Source organism: Silurus meridionalis, chromosome 29 (genome assembly GCF_014805685.1).
Source record: "Silurus meridionalis isolate SWU-2019-XX chromosome 29, ASM1480568v1, whole genome shotgun sequence".
In the NCBI taxonomy this organism is placed as follows: domain Eukaryota; kingdom Metazoa; phylum Chordata; class Actinopteri; order Siluriformes; family Siluridae; genus Silurus; species Silurus meridionalis.
The window spans coordinates 11,121,101-11,140,512 of NC_060912.1; the positions used below are offsets into that span (position 1 = coordinate 11,121,101).

The following is a 19,412-nucleotide window of genomic DNA, read 5'->3' on the forward strand; positions in this document are numbered from 1 at the left end:
TGGTGGTCAGGGTTCAAACCTGGCTTTCTGTGTGCTAGTCATGAGGTAGGTTAAATTCCTGATTCCTGCATCTTCATATTCTTGTTTTGATGGGTTAAAAAGAAAGATAGACCTGCTCTAAACAAGCTTCCCAGCTTGTCCTGCCTGATGGTTCAGTGGGTTAATGCTGGTGCCTTGCTAATGGTGTGAATCAGGGTTTGAATCCTGCATTGTCCCTGCTAGTCACGATATGGGTTTGCTTCCTAAGTCTGTCTTTAGCATTATAATCTTGTGTTGATGGGTTGAAAGAAAAGATAGACCTGCTCTAACAATTAACCTAGCCTGTCCTTCCTGATGGTTCAGTGGGTTAAGACTGGCATTTTGCTGTTGGTGGGGTTCAGGGTTTGAATCCTGCTTTCTGTGTTTCTTTCTGGTCTGAATTTCTTGCTTTGAAGCATGAAACAAAGGATAAACCCCCCAAAAAAAGAAGGTGAGTTGTGGGACTTGATGGCTTTGTGTTAAAAGTCTTGCCTCTGAGCTCAGAGGTTGCTGGTTCAAATCTGGCTTGTCCCCACACTGGGTAAGTTGTGTGGAAATTAGTGTGTGGTGACCAATGGAGTGGGTGACTGTGAACAAAGGCTGTGAAGACCTGCTGGGTTACAGCTTCAGAAAAAGTGAGGTTGGTAGTTTTGTATTTAGGTGGGGAAAGAAAAGTTATTCAATAAATTTTTGCCAGGAGCCTATGTTGATACTTTTTTGGATGTTTTTGCTTCATAACCCCCTGTTTTCAGCTTCTCAGACACCAGGGGGGCAGACGCCTGAATATTGCCCCCCTGGTTCAGGATACGCCCTCTGAAACCATCCACATCCAACCTTCCACGCAGCCATTTCTGACACCTTCCTCACTATGGTCACCGGAACCTTCCACACTTGTAACTTTGAATCCTGGCTGGGGTTTGAACCAGCAACCTCTCAACCCAGAGGTAAAGCTCTTCCAATTGAGCCACAGGATCTCCTGCAAGAACTTGATTTTTGGGACCTTTTTTGGTTCTTTTATAAAACTTTTTAAACAATTTAAAGGATAGCTAAGGGGTAGGAATTGAACCGGTGAGTCAGATAGCAGAGGCCACATTATTAACCACTACACTACCAGAGGGGAGACAAACAAGGCTTTGCTTATTGGACTCTTGGCTTTTCTATAGTTAAGAGACCACTGTTTTCTTTTAGATCATGATGGTAGAGGGTCAAAACTTCTCCTTCCTGTTCATTCTCTCAGTTACTCGAAGTCTATGAGAAGTGACTCAGGTACAAGAACCACATCTCCAACACCTGCACCACTGATATACCATGATTTACCAGCAACCAATTTTAATGACCTTTTATTGTTCTGTTTTTAAAAACTTCTTATAATGTTCAATATGAAACTAGAGGTAAGAATCGAACCAGGAAAGTCTTTCATCATAGATCACTAATGGCATTACTTCAAAACTCAAAACTTTGTTAGACATGTAAATAAGCAGGAAAGACAGAGACAAAGACAAAGAGACACAGACACAGCTTTAGAAAGAGTGAGAAACAAATAGAGAGACAGCAAGAAAGAGACATATACAGTGAGACAGAGACATTTACTAAAAGAGACACAGAGACAATTGGATAGAGAAAATAAAGAGACAAAGATAGCTAGATATAGCCACTTCCTGTTGGAAGTGTTTCTCCCGAGCGACTCTTAATGATCTCATTTACTAAATGAGCAGTAGTGAGTTTAGTGCTTGCTCAGGTGCCCAAAACTGGCAGCTTGGAGGTGTTAAACATGTATCATATTTACAGCATGTGATATGTATGTAAGCATATGTACAGTGATTAAATATAAAGGCTATATCAGTGCAGAGACGTGTGGACATCAATAAGAGCCTTTGCTATGTTTCCACACGGACAGTTAATGAGGTGACACCGGAGAAACTGCACCTCTTCAAGTCAAGTGAGGAAGCTTTTATATATAGAAAATTATAGACATTTTACAGATTTGAATGATGTATTGTTTTTATCTGTACGATCAATAAAAATTGATTTAAGTTTGTGTCGCCATTATGAGGGAAAAACCCACAAAACGCCACCCAGAGGGTTGGTTTTGGTGGTTTTGGTGTTTGATTTGAGACTTGGCGCAGAAATAAAACAAAAGTTTACTGATTAAAATATTTTTATATGGAGTTTATTTATTTATTTTATATCTAAGAAAGGATGTCGTGGATAAACGTAATTTTTTGCCGAAGGTTTTAATTGCGCCTCTTTTTTATTTAGTTATTTATTTATGTATTTACATTTTCTATAAAAATGGTGAAACAGAAATGCGCTGAATTAATAGCGTTAATAAAATTTAGTGCCGTTTACAATCATTTTAATTTTGACAGACAAATATATATATATATATATATATATATATATATATATATATATATATATATATATATATATATATATATATATATATATATATATATATATATATATATATATATATACACAAGCAGAGAAAAGATGATGATGATCATGAATGTGTCTGTTCTCAGTCATGTTCTCATCACTGACTCACTGACTCCCTCTGTATCATCCACATTAACCCCAAACTTCTTACTGCCTTCTGCCTGCTGATTCTTATCTCCATAAACTAGTCTACATCTGTGGTGAGTGAGAGTCAGGACTTTATACACCAGCGGATTGAAAAAAACAGGCAATGACAGGAAATCGGTTGTTCGGCTGAAATTGGCACACAGTGAAAATAAAAAATAATATTTCACCAAATCAATGTATTAAAACTAAAGTAACGAGCAGGTTTTGAAAATGTAAGAAGTAGAAAGTACAGATATTTGTGTAAAAATGTAATGAGTAAAAGTAAAAAGTTGTCTGAAAATAAATAGTGGAGTAAAAAACTGATACCAGAAAAATCTACTTAAGTACAGTAACAAAGTATTTGTACTCCGTTACTTCCCTCCTCTGACTCTCAGTACACTCGATACACTCTCAATACACTCTCAGTACACTCTCAGTATACTCAATACACTCTCAGTACAATTTATCCTAAAGCTTCTCAAAAATGTAAGGAACAAAATTGTACACATCAGGGATGATATTATATATAATTCTTCTGCCTGACTGTTCATGCAGCTCAGACTGAAGACTAAAATAAGTAACTAGTGGTTGACACAATAAAACTGCCATTCAGTTACAATATTAAAAACTATTCTTAGTTCTGTTCTTTACTGTTGACTGTAATCAGTGTTTCTGTGTTTTCAGTAACCGATTTACACAATGTGATGAAAAAGTATTCAGACACGTGACTGTTCTCTTAATGAAAAGTTCCTCATGGCTGTTTCACTAGACTTTCGTCCATGTCTCTGGGGATTAGTGTCTATTCTGAGTGAAATCAGACATTGACGTAGGATTAGGAAGAGTCTCCAGTTCCAGTTGATTCCACAGGTTTTTAGTAGAGGTGTACACACTCTTAGCGTAAAGACTGAAGTTCTTCCACTCCAGCCATCTCCATGGAGCTCAGAGGGAATAATGTTTGGGTCTCTTAGTTTTAGAAGACATTTGATACAACTGTGTGCTTCTAATGTTGAACAACAGTTGAAGAAAGAACCACAAACGGGAGTGATGTTCAGGCATGCATGGACTTCTGGGTTTATAGAGGATGCACTTACACATGTGTGCAGAAATAAAGAAACAGTTAATTTAGTCAATGTGTGCTTTGAGACAGAACATCTCTGTGGAAAGGTTTATTTTATGGCACCCAATTTGGAGAGATTGGGATCTGACCAGGCCTCTTCTGGTCAGAGCTGTTGGGGAAAAACAAGCAGAAAGGAGGATTTAAGAAAAAGTCAGAAGGTCTGAATGGATTTAAAAAGCAGCAGGTTTTTGTCCTTGAAGCTTCACATGATGACACATGTGTTGTCTTGTCCAGCTACAGTCCTCAGCTGCTCATGTACTGAAGAACCCTTTCTTTGATGTTTTCCCAGGCAGTACAGATTCCTGAACACAAATCACATGCATGCTCGGAAATTTCATGGGTTCTCATTTGGAACATAACTAACAGCAAGTAGCGGATTTTCTTAAAATTCGAGGGACAGAATGTTCAGGAACGTTAGGAATAACATTTTTAACTGTTTTCACTAACAAATTTCATTACAATTTATAAACATATTATTCTATTAAAGTGACATAATGTCTACATGAATTCACTAAGGTACCATAGGGGCTGCAGGGGGTGTGTCCAAAGATTTTCGAGTTCCGAGAGACCACTGTACCTGCTCTACACAGTGAAAGTTACAAGAATCTATAGGAGGCTTAACAAATGGATTTAAAAGCCAGAAATCTCTCCAGAAGCTCTCCTTACATCATCTAGTCTCAGATTGACTGTATATTTAAGACTGTTATGACGATAATTAGGACCCTGCTCTCTTCCACCCTCTAGTGGCTGGAGATGGGATAACGCATTTGCTGGCGCTCTCTCCTCTAGTGGCTAAAACTGGGAAAACACGTTTTCTGGTTCTCAGTCGCCATCTAGTGGCTAATATAATTGTTCGTTCTTTGGGATAACACGCTTGGGATGATTGGTATAACTGGTTCTCTGGGGGATCCTTTCTTTAGAGCTCTATCAGACCCTGAACATGCTTTTATAATACAATCATTTAAGACAGTAAGAATAAATATAATAAAAAGGATTAACACAAAGTTTATTTAAATCGTGGCCTGAAACTAGAGAGAAATATATTATTTAGCGATATAACCACACACAGTATATACCTGCTCTACAGGCTGAGAACTATAAGGAGCTCAAAAGCTGGATAGAAAAGTCAGAAACATTGCAGAAACATGCACGTCTAACACGTCCGATGGCTCTCTGCCGCCCTCTAGAGGCAAAAACTAGGATAAAACATTTGGTCTCCTGGTATAACAGTATTTAACAGTATTTCACATTTTTTTATTCATAAACAATGTAGTTAGTTACAGTTGAACAAATTCACGACACAAGTTTGTTTCTGTGTTACATACAGTACAGACACGTACAACACACACACACACACACTGAGGATTAAGTGTACTTAGCACCATAATAATAATAAACACTGCAGTGTGAAATCACTGCTGCTCCACCTACACCCCATTAAACATTTTAAAATCCATTATAGAAAATCTCTAATTAATCCAACGAAACTGTAAGTATGTATATATACACATACACACATAAAAATAACATGTTTTACAGGCAAATCTGATGTTTTATTGGTTCGGCAGAGGAAGAGGACGAGGCTGGGAGGACTGTGGGCAAATTTACCAAATCTGGATTAATTTAATCTAAAATTAGGCTTTTTCTGACATCTAACAGAAGTGTGATGTTAATAAGAGATTCACACTTCTAGTGCTCAGTGTAACTTTGTGTAACTTGGTGCAATGTAACTTGCAATGTACAATGTCACTGTGTAATTCGGTGTAACTTTTTATAACAGTGTAACTTCTTTCACTGGATATAACTCTATAACTCTATAACTTTGTGTAACTCAGTGTAAATTTGTGTAATTCCAGTGTAACTCAGTGTAACTGTATCATTTGGTGTACCTCTGTGTAACTTTGTGTAACTGTGTGTAACTATGTGTAACTCTGTGTAACTGTGTGTAACTATGTAACTGTGTGTAACTCTGTGTAACTTCAGTGTAACTATGTGTAACTCTGTGTAACTGTGTGTAACTTCAGTGTAACAGTGTGTAACTCTGTGTAACTGTGTGTAACTTCAGTGTAACTGTGTGTAACTATGTGTAACTGTGTGTAACTTCAGTGTAACTGTGTGTAACTATGTGTAACTATGTGTAACTCTGTGTAACTATGTGTAACTCTGTGTAACTGTGAGTAACTTCAGTGTAACTCTGTGTAACTGTGTGTAACTTCAGTGTAACTATGTGTAACTCTGTGTAACTGTGTGTAACTTCAGTGTAACTGTGTAACTATGTGTAACTGTGTAACTGTGTAACTGTGTAACTGTGTAACTCTGTAACTTCAGTGTAACTGTGTGTAACTATGTGTAACTATGTAACTCTGTGTAACTCTGTAACTTCAGTGTAACTGTGTAACTTCAGTGTAACTATGTGTAACTGTGTGTAACTTCAGTGTAACTATGTGTAACTATGTGTAACTATGTGTAACTTCAGCGTAACTGTGTAACCTGCTGTTACTTTATGTAACTTGTTGTAACTGTGTAATTTGATGTGTAATTTGGTGTAAGTCTGAGCTGTTTGGGGAACTGGCAGGTCAGTGGTCAAGACATTGGACTTATCCTTATCCTTAAACTTGTGAGTTCAAATCCCAGCACCACCAAGTTTCCACTGCTGAGTTTTTACCCTCTGTGAAAATGTGACTTTGTGTATTTGTGCAATGTTTTGAATGCAGGATTTTATTGCCTGATGTGAATTGTGTAACCTCAACTTCCTGTCTGTCCTCAGCGTGAGTTTCTCCGCCCTGAATATTTCAGTACTGTAGACCAGCTTTTTTTTGGAAAAAAAACGCTTGTCCACACACACACACACACACACACACACACACACACACACACACACACACACACACACACACACTGCAGACTGTGGTAACTTTATTTTGCTTGATGTGCAGTGATTAAAGTTGTGGATGCTCATCTACACTCCTGTCCTGCGGTTCATATTTTTGTGGTGGAGGTTAAAATCGTCTGGGATTGTATCTGTTGAGAAAACACACAAACACACACAGACACACACACTGACTAAATAGCATCCCAGCATTTAAATGCAAAGTCTTTTGAACATACAGAAGCTCTTCAGAAGCTCTACAGAGGTGGATGAGGTGAGTGAGATGTTTGAGCTCAAAACCCCTCTTGCTACCTGCAGTAGATCCCCAGCTCACATGAACACACTGATTTGCTGTATTTATGGGGGCTACATGACAAGCTGTGGGTGTGGAGCACTCACCGTTGCAGCGATAACCCAGATTAGACCAGATGATGTTCTCCTGGGAGAAGCAGAAGACCCCCAGACGTCCTCCTTTCATCGAGGTGTCGATCACCACGCCGGAGTCAGCAACCAGAGAGGTACCTTCATACAGACGCACTCTGAAAACACACACACACACACACACACACACATACACAAACACAAACACACACACACACACTAAATCCACAAAACACTACCTGATCTTCACACCGAAATACCGACTCACTGCCTCCGAATACACACACACACACACACACACACACACTCTATTAGGCTAGAATTTATATGTGTGTGTGTGTGTGTGTGTGTGTGTGTGTGTGTGTGTGTGTGTGTGTGTGTGTGTGTGTGTGTGTGTGTGTGTATTTTTTACTTTTTTACTTATTGGACTTGTTTACTGGTTTTGTTTATTAATTTTGTTTATTGATTAAATAACTTTATTGGAATTGTTTAATGGTTTTCTGTTTTGCTCAGTTGCTTTTATTGATTAGTTTTGTTTATTAATTTTTTTATTGATAGATTTTGTTTATTGGTTTAGTTTGTTGAACTTTTCATTTGTTTACTGGACTTGTTTATTGATTTGTTTTGTTTGTTTGTTTGTTTATTAGATTTCTCTATTCGAGTTGTTGTTTATTAGATGTATTTGTTTTGGTTTTTTAGACGTGTTTATTTTATTATTCGCTGTATCTCTTGGACTGACCTGATGTAGCCGACCTGCGGCCGATGGCTGACGCTCCAGCGGTATGAGGTTTTATCTCTCCATCCAACGTCCCTCGGATCCTTCCAGAGCAGCGTCACTTCTCCGTGTGTGTCTCCGGTGTGCCACAGGGCATTACGCAGAAACTCCCCGGGACCAGTGCGAGACTTCACTGCCTGAGAGACAGAGGCGAGGAGAGACGTTACAGCGACACGTTTCATTCCGAGAAGGAGATATCAGATATCAGTGTGTGTGTGTGTGTGTGTGTGTGTGTGTGTGTGTGTGTGTGTGTGTGTGTGTTGCTGTATCGTTACTGTTCACCTTGAGCTGGAGCCCAGGTTCAGCCAGAGCTGTGAAGGGCAGATTCTGCCAGTACGTCTGCTCCGTCTGCTTCCACATCACAACGTAGAAGCTGGACGAATCCTGGTAGGCGAAAATGAAGCCCACGTAGTCGTTGTCAGTCTTCGTGTTCACGTGGAACGTGCCTTCAAAATCGACGCCATTAAACGCAGTGTAGCCTGGAGGAACATGAGGAGACATCGGAGCGATCTGAAGAGCTGAGCTACAATAATGGAATTAGGAGAATAGAAACGAGACGTACCTACAGCCAAACCTGGGTCACTGTTCATAGTCTGTATAATCTCCATCCCCTGCAGTTACACACACACACACACACACACACACACACACACACATGCATGACATTAAATCAGGAAGTAAAAACTCCTCCTGCCTATGAATTGAGTAAATCCATAAGCTGACCTGATTGAGAACCACCCAGTTGGGATCGATCTGAGAAGCTCCGTGAGGGTCCAGGATGACCGTCTGAAAAGCTCGAAAGTCCGTCATGGTGATGTCAGCATTTTCGGGACAGGCGTCCATCGCATCACTCACTTTATCATTATCAAAGTCGCTCTGACACACGTCTCCCACTCCATCAGCTGAGGAGAAGTGGAGCATTAAAAAGGAGAGAAAGAAGAGAGAGAAGGGGAAGATAGGAGCAGAGGGAAGAAGAGGGAGAAGATAATGGGAGGAGCAGGAAAGGAGTGAAGAGAAGGAGAGGAGAAGAAGAGAAGAGTAGGGGAGAGGAAAAAGAAGGAGAAGAGCAGTATGAGGGAATATACAGCTTGATTTACCATAAACAAATAGTATTTATGTGTGTGTGTGTGTGTGTGTGTGTGTGTGTGTGTTTGTGTGTGTGTGTGTGTGTGTGTGTGTGTGTGTGTGTGTGTGTGTGTGTGTGTGTGTGTGTACCATCCGAGTCTTTCTGGTTAGGATTAGCGATGAGTCTGCAGTTATCAGGACCAGGATACGTATCGTCTGGAACTCCGTCGTTGTCGTCGTCATCGTCACAGTCGTCTCCCACGCCGTCGTTGTCCGAGTCCACCTGAGAGCTGTTGGGGATTTCAGGACAGTTGTCCCTCGTGTCCTGGAGACCGTCACCGTCTCTACACACACGTTCAGCACAACATTACAAACACTTCTACTGCTGGATTTAATTCCACATAGCTTTCATACTAAACACTGTCTAGACTGAAACTGCGGGAAACTCACGTGTCCTGGTTGGTGTCACAGACGTCTCCCACCAAGTCGTTATCAACGTCCGACTACAAACAGAGAACAGCATGATGAAGGAGAACGAATACAGAATGACATATTTTAATGTCATAATGGTCCCTTCCAAACTTTGAGGAGTTCAAGATGTCAATGACAGAAGGGACCATTATAGAAGGTGATAATTCATGGCAACCTCAGGATGATCTTCACCTCCAGATCTTGTAACACCTCACACCAAGCTGTCTGGTGGATTATCAGTGATGTATAAGGAGACACACACCTGAGTGGGGTCGTTGATCTCAGGACAGCTGTCACATGCATCTCCGACTCCGTCATCATCTCGGTCTGTCTGCATGGCATTGGGGATTTTAGGGCAGTTATCCAGCATGTTGGGGATTCCTGCACAAGTAGGACAAAAGAAGTTTCTAAAAGATGAACCACACGTTTTTTTTATTCATATTTTAGGATCGAAATAAATTGAGGAATAAATGCTGGGCATTTGCATGGTGCTGATATTCCCAGACATTTTCCATACTGTGGTGGTGTGTGGTGCGTACCATCTCCATCAATATCACTGTCACAGCTGTCTCCCACACCGTTACTATCCGTGTCCTGCTGATCTCCATTAGAGACGTTTGGGCAGTTATCACACGCATCACCATATGAGTCTGGGTCTGAGTTCTGCTGGTCCTTATTAGGCACCAGACGACAATTATCCTGCAGAGATACAATCCGAACTTTGTGAGTTTCATATCTAAATAATTCTATTCCTAGGTATTAGCAAAATCTTAATTTCTCAACATCTGTATAGCAACCTCCACGTTCTTTATTCCATCTCCATCTGCATCCTCGTCGCACTGATCTCCTACACCATCACCATCTGTGTCCTCCTGACCAGAGTTGGGCGTGGAGATGCAGTTATCCTGAAAAAGTCCATTGTAAAGAGAAAACATAAAAATAGATCTAGAGGGAAGAAAATCTGAAGAAGGGAGATGAAGAACGAAGGACAAACCGCTCGGCAGTGTTTATCGTTATCGATGCAGGGAAGAGCTTCGTCTGGATAGCCATCGAGGTCAGAATCGACGCCGCAAATATTCCCGTTCCCCGCAAATCCCACGTTACACTGGAGGAGAAACAAAACAAAGGCTGTGTATAAGATATGAGTTTAAAAGGATCTGTTTAAACAGTGAAAATAATTCAACAGAAATCTAACTGAAAAAGTGCAAGAAATAGAATGTGTTCATTCGCTATTAAAGTATTCGTTGTTTCGGCTCATCGTCTTATTGTACGGTGAAGTCGCTTCCAATGAGCCGCAGTCCAGATGGAATTACATGGAGGTGAAGTATGAAATGGGAGACATGTTGAATCACTTTCACTTCCACCTCCATGTGTAAGTGTGAGGGTGATGGAGTCTGATCACATCTTCTCTCCTGTTCTTCATCTTACTCAAGTTTTTGGCCTTTTACAAAGTTTGTTGCTTAGAAACTGAAGGAACATGAATGTGTTTAAAAAAAAACATAAACAACTCCACATCTTTCACAGGCTCTGTATCACACACGTCCTCAGGCTTGAGAACCACCAGGAAGCATTGAGTGATAATACGGCAAGCAATACTACAGTAGAACTATTTTAAGCAGCACAGGATTGTTTTATATTCAGGTAGGGGTTCGGTTCTCACCACACAGGAGACGTCACTGCTGCGCTCCATCACACAGTGAGCGTTGACGTCACACGGGTCGTAGCCGAGCAGAGCACACGCCTGCCTGAGAAAACACCCCGCTGTCTGATTCCCCACGAAGCCCACGTTACACTGACCGCACTGGAACGACCCCTGAGAGAGACGTTATGTTAAAAAAACTGACAAAACGTCGTCTCGGAGATGAAGACAATCGGTCCTGGTTTGATAGAAGCATAAACTCACCGCTGTGTTGATGCAGACGGAGTTTGGGACGCAGGCGCCGTTTGGAGACGCACACTCGTCTATGTCCACACACACCTGTAATACACACACACATGATCAGAGTAAACACAACAGCTCTTCCTATTATTCCCAATCTCAAAATACACACACACACACACACACACACACACACACACACACACACACACACAGAGAACGATAGAGAGACAGTCGAAGAAAGGAGTGATAGACAGATTATGGTAGAGAGAACAGGAGACCTGAAGGGAGAAGTACCAAGAAAAAAAGAAAAAGAAAGATAGATAGAGAGTGACAGTGAAAGAGAGAGGGTGTGATGGATAGAGAGTGAAGGAGAGATCAGACTTGTCTATGGTTCTGGGCAAAGTCCATTCCGACTCCGCTCAGCTCGGGCCCAGATAACCCCGGAGGACACGGCTCACACTGGAACCCCTTAACACTGTTCACACACATGTGAGGAGAAAAACACGGCTCTGCTTCACACTGAGAGAGAGAGAGAGAGAGAGAGAGAGAGAGAGAGAGAGAGAGAGAGATAAATGCACAATAATGCTGTAAAAGATCAAGATTTCAAACTGTACAGTGTATTTAATTAGTGTGTTTGTGTGTGTGTGTGTGTGTGTGTGTGTGTGTGTGTGTGTGTGTGTGTGTGTACCTCGTTGATGTCTTGGCAGTGTGTGCCGTTGCCTGTAGTGCCTGCTGGACACGAGCCGCACTGATACCCCGGAAACTCCACCACATCCACACACGCAACACCGTCATAACACGGGTTCCACTTACACGGGACTGAGGCTCATGAAACCTGAGAAAAGAGAGAGAGAGAGAGAGAGAGAGAGAGAGAGAGAGAGAGAGAGAGAGAGAGAGAGAGAGAGAGAGAGAGAGAGAAAGATAGAGAGAGAGAGAGAGAAGAGAGAGAGAGAGAGAGAGAGAGAGAGAGAGAGAGAGAGAGAGAGAGACTCAATCACACACTCTATTACTCATCACACACTCACTACACACTCTCCATCACTCACCACACACTTGGCACTCCAGGATGGTGTTCCTGATTAAAGACATCTCCTTTGTCTAAAACAAAAATAAAATCCAAATATTTCACTGTTTCAATGCAGCATGTGTGTGTGTGTGTGTGTGTGTGTGTGTGTGTGTGTGTGTGTGTGTGTGTGTGTGTGTGTGTGTTTATGTGTTCTGAGTTCACCATCTCTCTGATGTCCTCTCTCACATTGCCCATGATCTGATTAAAGATGATCAGCTGACCAATCAGAGCCTTAGTGTGATCACCTGAGGAACAACAGAGATGAGACCAGATGAGACGAGGTGAGACGAGGTGAGACGAGATGAGATAGTGAAAGTGAATGACACTGAGGAAGATGTGAAAACAAATGAGTAAGAACATTAAAGAAGAAAAATAAAAAATAAGAGAGGAAAATAGTAAAAGAAAAGAAAAGATGAGAAAAAGGAATTAATACATAAATAAAAATAAACAAGAAGAAAAAACTGATTGAAAAGAGAAAGTGAAGGAAGAAGATATAAAAATAGGAAAAAAAATAGAAAAGATGAAATATGAAGAAATAAATACAAGTGATGAAACTCTTTTCATATCTGACAGGATCCCAATCACCAAGAAACCAGCAATTAATAACAGAAGGATCTGTGTACATCAGGTATAATTAATATATAATAACAGGTGTAATACACATGTAATAATAGGTGTAATAAACATGTAATAACAGGTGTAATAAATATGTAATAACAGGTGTAATAAACATGTAATAACAGGTGTAATAAACATGTAATAACAGGTGTAATAAACATGTAATAACAGGTGTAATAAACATGTAATAACAGGTGTAATAAACATGTAATAATAGGTATATTAATATATAATAACAGGTGTAATAAATATGTAATAACAGGTGTAATTCACATGCAATAACAGGTGTAATAAACATGTACTAACAGGTGTAATAAATATGTAATAAGAGAAGTAATAACAGGTTAATGAGAGAATTAATAACAGGTGTAATAAAGTGTAAAAATAACAGGTGTAATAATCAGTGTGGGTGGTGATTGTGTTAGAACAAGTGTATTAACAGTGTAATAATGTTTAATACTTGTGTAATAATGTGTAATAAAGCTGTCACTCACCTAGCACAGCGTTGACATCACCACCCACTGCAACACACAACCATCACTACATCACTGTACTGCACAGTTATAACACACCACACCCAACTTTAACACTGTCTCAATGTCCCTGTTTCTTAGAGTCTCTGTGTTTCAGTCTTTTAGTGTCGCAGTATTTCAGTGTCTCCGTCTCTCAGTCGTAATAAAACATCCACGGGGTGGATAAAAACATCCACGGCTGCTGCAGTGACCAGAAGAGGGCAGCACTTCAACAAACCAGTACACTTTGTGAACCCAAGTACAATCATATACTGTATGTATGTTAGCAATTTAATCACAGTGCAAAACACACACACACACACACACACACACACACACACACACACACACACATCTTGTTATATGTGTGTGCAGTGTTGTTTGTGTGTTTACCTGTATTGTGTAGTGTTGAGTCTCCCTGCAGTGAGCAGTCAGTGAGAAGCCCAGCTTTAGGAAGAGAACCACCAAGAGCCAGCTTTAGAGACTCTATAGAACCCTACACACATACACACACACACACACACACACACACACACACACACACACACACACAGTAAGCATTGGTCAGAATTGTGATTGTGAAAGAGCTTGAATAAAGTAGAACACATTCTCACACAATCAATTATGAATTAGATTTGTGGATATGAACCTTCTATAAATAATCTGGATTTCCAAGAACATGCACAAAAATGGACAAAATTGGATGAACAGAACAAAATGGACAAAAATGTATCGTCATTCAACAAAGAAAAACAGTGTGTAAAGGTTTTCCGTAAGGAGAAGTTCATACTGAATTATGGAAGGAGTCTCCAGTGTCAGATACTGCACAAGGTTACAGTATATCATACCCTGTGCCGATACTGGATTGTGATTGGCTGGATCTTCAGGGGTGTGTTTTTCAAAGTGTTGAACACACAGACTGCTGGTAAACACCTGTATCCATAGTAACATCCAGTTCCAGTCCAGAGTGAGACAGCGATTGTGGACATTTCCTATGATTATAGTATGTGGTGGAACTTCTATGGTCAATACGGGGATTTCAATACTGCACTACTTTATCTATGGGTGTGATTCAGAGCAGCAGAATTCCAGCTCTAATGATTTGTATATAAAATGCTTAGGGAAAATGGATTGGTCAAACAAACAGAATAGATGAGCAGCAGTTCCAGAAATGGTCACTGAGCTGGTTTATATATATATATAAAATGGGAAATTATGAATATTAAAAAAATTACCAAAAGACATAACAGTCAAGAATTGTATTTATCTGTAATCATTTCCCAGGAAGTTTCTTTCTCAAATCCAGGTCTATCACAGGATCAGATATCACCCAATTCTCCTCCAACATCTCATCCTCCATATTTGCTGATGTCTTCACCTTATTTAACATTCAGGAAGGCGGGTTTAGTAGCACAGTGGTGCTTGAGCTGATTCTCACATGCTCTAAACAGGTTATGAGGATGTTGTGTGTCAGTGCTATCTGATCTGATCTGGATATAAAGCAGAGAGGAAGATAAACACAACGACATGAGATAAGAGAACAAAGCTCACACTGTGTCCATTCACTTCTTATCTCGGTGGTCTGTTTCTCCAGAAGGACATTCCCACAGTCTCCACGGCACTGATGGCTCTTGGTGCTCTCAGGAACTCTCCGAAACATCTGCCTCAAGATTCATGAACTGTGTGTGTGTGTGTTGGACTGGAATTTGCTTTATTCCTAATATTCCACACCCATTAAAATGATTAGTATAATTAGTTATTAAACAAAGACGTGGTATATTTTATCCATTTTAGTTACATTCATCTAGAGGAACATACAAAAACAGACTATTCCCTGAATTTCATGATCTCACAAACATTATAGCAGCTATAAATGTTCTTCCATTCACCAGCTGCTTTTTATTTTGTTTTGTTTTTTTAATAAATATGGAAAAAAACAACTGGAGACTGGAGACTCCTTCTATAATCACTAAGAAAATAAACTTCACCATATCAACCTGTTTAAAAGTGGTTTATGTGGACCATTATGACGAGCAATGTGATCTATGTCACATGATCAAAAGGTCACATGACCAATTAGAACAGCTTCTGCTTTCATGCTCGCACCTGCATCCTGGCGAAATTCCTTTCCCCATTACGGAGCTCCACAGACTCCGCCCTCGAAGGCAGCTTGGCTAATGGGGGCAGCCCATGGGCGGAGTCAATCAGGCGGCAGTTAATGTAGAGCTCAAAGTTGATGTGGCGCTGTCTGAGTCCGCCCACTCTGAGGATAAGTGACTGGCTCCGCCCATCAGAGAGGGCGGGGTTGTGCAGATTCACAGAGTTGAGCTTCCCATCGGCGCGCAAATATCTTACTAATACTGCAGGGGGACAGAGCGGGACAGACAGATATTACAAACAGACAGACAGAAGGACACAGAGACACATGCAGGCAGAGGGACATGCAGAGGGATAAAGAAAAGAGACTCTCAGTGAGACTCTCAGTACCTTTAGTGATCTTGCCGATGACGGTGATCTCCAGGTATTTTTTTCCGTCATCTTTGCTGTAGATCCCAAACAGAACTCCGCCCAGTTTAGGAGGGAGACGGAATGTCGAGGTCACGTACACGTCCTGCATTTTCTCCAAACCTCCCACCAAATCCTTCACCGCCATTTCCATCCGAGCAGCACCACTCAGCGCCAAGGCATCCATCACTGAACAACAGCAATACAGTAACACACCCGTGCATGTCGCAGTTATACTGTAACTCTCCAAATATACAACACTATCCAACACCCAAGCATCGCCATCACCATCCAACACACCAGCACCAGCACCACAATCACCATCACCATCCAACACACCAGCACCACAATCACCATCACCATCCAACACTAACTAACACCCCATCATCACCATCACCATCCAACACACCAGCACCACAATTACCATCACCACCCAACACACAATCACCATCATCATCCAACACTAACCAACACCCCAGCATCGCTATCACCATCCAACACCAGCACCAGCACCACAATCACCATCATCATCCAACACTAACCAACACCCCAGCATCGCCATCACCATCCAACAAACCAGCACCAGCACCACAATCACCATCACCATCCAACACTAACCAACACCCCAGCATCGCCATCACCATCCAACACACCAGCACCAGCACCACAATCACCATCACCATCTAACACACAATCATCATCATCATCCAACACACAATCACCATCCAACACACCAGCACCACAATCACCATCACATCCAACACACAATCACCATCATCATCCAACACTAACCAACACCCCAGCATCACCATCCAATACACCAGCACCACAATCACCATCACCATCCAACACACCAGCACCACAATCACTATCATCATCCAACACACCAACACACCAACACCACAATCACCATCACCATCTAACACACAATCATCATCATCATCAACACACAATCACCATCAACACACCAGCACCACAATAGAAGAAGAAGAAGAAGAAGAAGAAGAAGAAACCCCCACACTTTTTGTACTTTTTGTACAAATATTAAAAATGAATGAAATGAAATGAGTGAAAACGAATAAATGATGCACTAAAATAAAGCAGTATGAAATGCTTAAGCATCACTGAAACACCATTGAAATTGTATTATAATCTGATTAATATATTATAATCCTGAATTAAATTCATTTCATTCATTAAGCACAAGCTCATTAGATGCAATATTCTACACACTGTTAATTGAGTGCTATGAACCCTGTGCCCCCACATGCTTCATCACTGCTTCATCACTGCATGTACCAGCTGGGACTGCAAGCCTGAGTATGAAAGTGGAAGATGTTGTAACAGGAGATGCAGAAGAGTGGAAAGGATCCTACCTTTCATTTCGGATGAGTTAGTTTGAGAAAAAAACAAAGCCACGAGCAGAAAAAGCAGCACTTTGGAAAGCAAAAGTGTTCCCTCCATCCTGCAGAACAACCACCCAAAGAATGAGTTGCATCAATGTAGAAGTACTTCAGGGCTTTGTGAAGCTGCAAGGAATGTGGAAGGCCATCAGGGCCACAAAAACCCACACATCCACATCCAGGCTGCCTGCTTATTTCCGAGTCTTTTTCAGGGAAATGAAGAAATGCACTGGTGAGGGAGGGAGGGAGAGATCTCTCTCTCTCTCTCTCTCTCTCTCTCTCTCTCTCTCTCTCTCTCTCTCTCTCAATCACACCCTGTGTTACATGAAGGAGGGGAAGGAGTCACTAGGTTAAGAGTCATTGTTGTACGAATCAACATCTTAATGATTCCTTAGGTCTGGATTGCGAATACTTTCATGACATAACTGATGCTTAGTTGCATGTAAATTGCATGCATTTCAAGATTAATGCATATAAATATATATACATGGCACACTTTGACACTGGAGACTCCTTACAAAAAAACAGTAAATAAACAATTTCTCACAGAAAACATTATTATTTCAGCAAATGACACGTTTTGTGCAAAATTGACTAAATATTACAGTAAATATTTAACATGTTATCCCAAAATATTTCGGATAAATTAGCTAATGTTTGCTACATGGTATAAGTCAGTGACTCTACATGTGCAGATTGGCTCTATTAAGACAGTGTTTGCTGTTCTGGGTTTAACTGGTCATTTTGCTCCTTTAAATGAAAAACAGAAGTGCAGCCTGAGGCGATGTTTAATGGTGTCCAGACGGTGAGACGACTGAGAAATGCTGTCAATCAAAGTCTAAGCAGATACCGCTGGTTTTACTCTCAGTGTGCTCTCAACTGAGTTTTTAAGATTTGGGTCAAAAAAAAAAAAAACGACGACTACTAATACTCTAGTGGTCAATATCTGATAAAAACTCAATTTTAAACAATTCAATTTGATTTGATCTGTACTGCACTTTAACAATGGGCATAGTCCTGAAGACATTTTAAAGAAATACACAGACAGAATATAAATGAAATGAATACATTAATCGTTAATAAAAGAGCAGCTCTAAATTCTGATTGGTCAGAAGGTCTGGTGTAATTTCTGTAATACGTTAATTCCTATAGCAGCTCAGCCACCAGGACTTGTAAGGTGGATGCACGTATGACTTAAATGTGTTTAATCTGTGAGTCTTCATTGTTTGTGCTGGGTCATAAACAGAGCTGAAACTGTAACTTCAGATCGGGTGAAATTCATTTTAAGAGAGAAAAAGAAAGTATTTAATAACTCTAATGTAATATAAAGAGCAAATTGCAGTGGGGTAAATGGAATAAAACACATTAATGCTGTTATACAAAAAATTATTTAATAATTTAATCTTTATTTGCTTCATGAATCAGTGTCTGGAAAAAAGATACATAAGCAGACACCATTTTTTTCCTATTTTTCGTATGGATTCATTTCTATGCGTAATAATCAGACTGGACAGGAAATCATCATAATCACAAGCTGAAATATAATCAAACGAATTGCTTCTCAGCCAATTCTTACCGAACCCTAAAACTACTAGCTAATAGTTTGAAGTTTCAGTAGAAGAAAGAAAAATGTCTCCAATAAATAAACATGGGGGAAGATACTAAAACACTGTTTATCTTTCTGTAAGCCAGGCCTCTTGGCTAATCTCTTGAGTGATGTAGACACACACACAAACACAAACACATACACACACACACACACACACACACTTCCTGCATGACATATAGCATGAGTTCATGGGAGTTTATGGGAAAACAGTTGAAAGTGACAATATCTTATTTTTTAAATCAGGCATTATTATTATTGTTAGGGGGCCAAGCACCAATGGTGTTTCTCATCGTTATTTTACCTTTTCTTCTTCTTCTTCTTCTTCTTTGTCTTCATGTTTCTATGCCAGCCTATAGAACCACCTGATAAAAATTTGGGACACTGATTGGGCAACATCCTGACCAAATATAAGTCAAGTGCAGCCAACGCTCCAATGCCAATGCTAATGTCAAATATGGGCCTAATTTAGAAGTACATTTATGACCATAACTTTTGAACAAAAATCTCAAAGGCAGCAGCAATGGATTCTTTCAAGGTCAAGTCTAATTCAACA

The 19,412-nt window shown here is 40.4% G+C and overlaps 1 protein-coding gene across 1 annotated transcript; it reads right to left on the minus strand.

The window, feature by feature from the left end:
• Window positions 1-6,141: 6,141 nt before the first annotated feature.
• Window positions 6,142-17,446, minus strand: LOC124381780 (thrombospondin-3b-like). The gene is given in 24 exon segments (XM_046843642.1): window positions 6,142-6,724; window positions 6,972-7,111; window positions 7,693-7,865; window positions 8,011-8,207; window positions 8,291-8,339; window positions 8,452-8,630; window positions 8,944-9,137; window positions 9,244-9,296; window positions 9,527-9,645; window positions 9,804-9,963; window positions 10,062-10,169; window positions 10,259-10,369; window positions 10,925-11,077; window positions 11,168-11,242; window positions 11,528-11,665; window positions 11,835-11,953; window positions 11,956-11,981; window positions 12,189-12,244; window positions 12,375-12,457; window positions 13,325-13,351; window positions 13,736-13,838; window positions 15,449-15,702; window positions 15,830-16,036; window positions 17,224-17,446. Coding segments are annotated over 24 exon segments (2,874 nt in total). The 5' UTR covers window positions 17,312-17,446; the 3' UTR covers window positions 6,142-6,662.
• Between the last annotated feature and the right edge of the window lie 1,966 nt (window positions 17,447-19,412).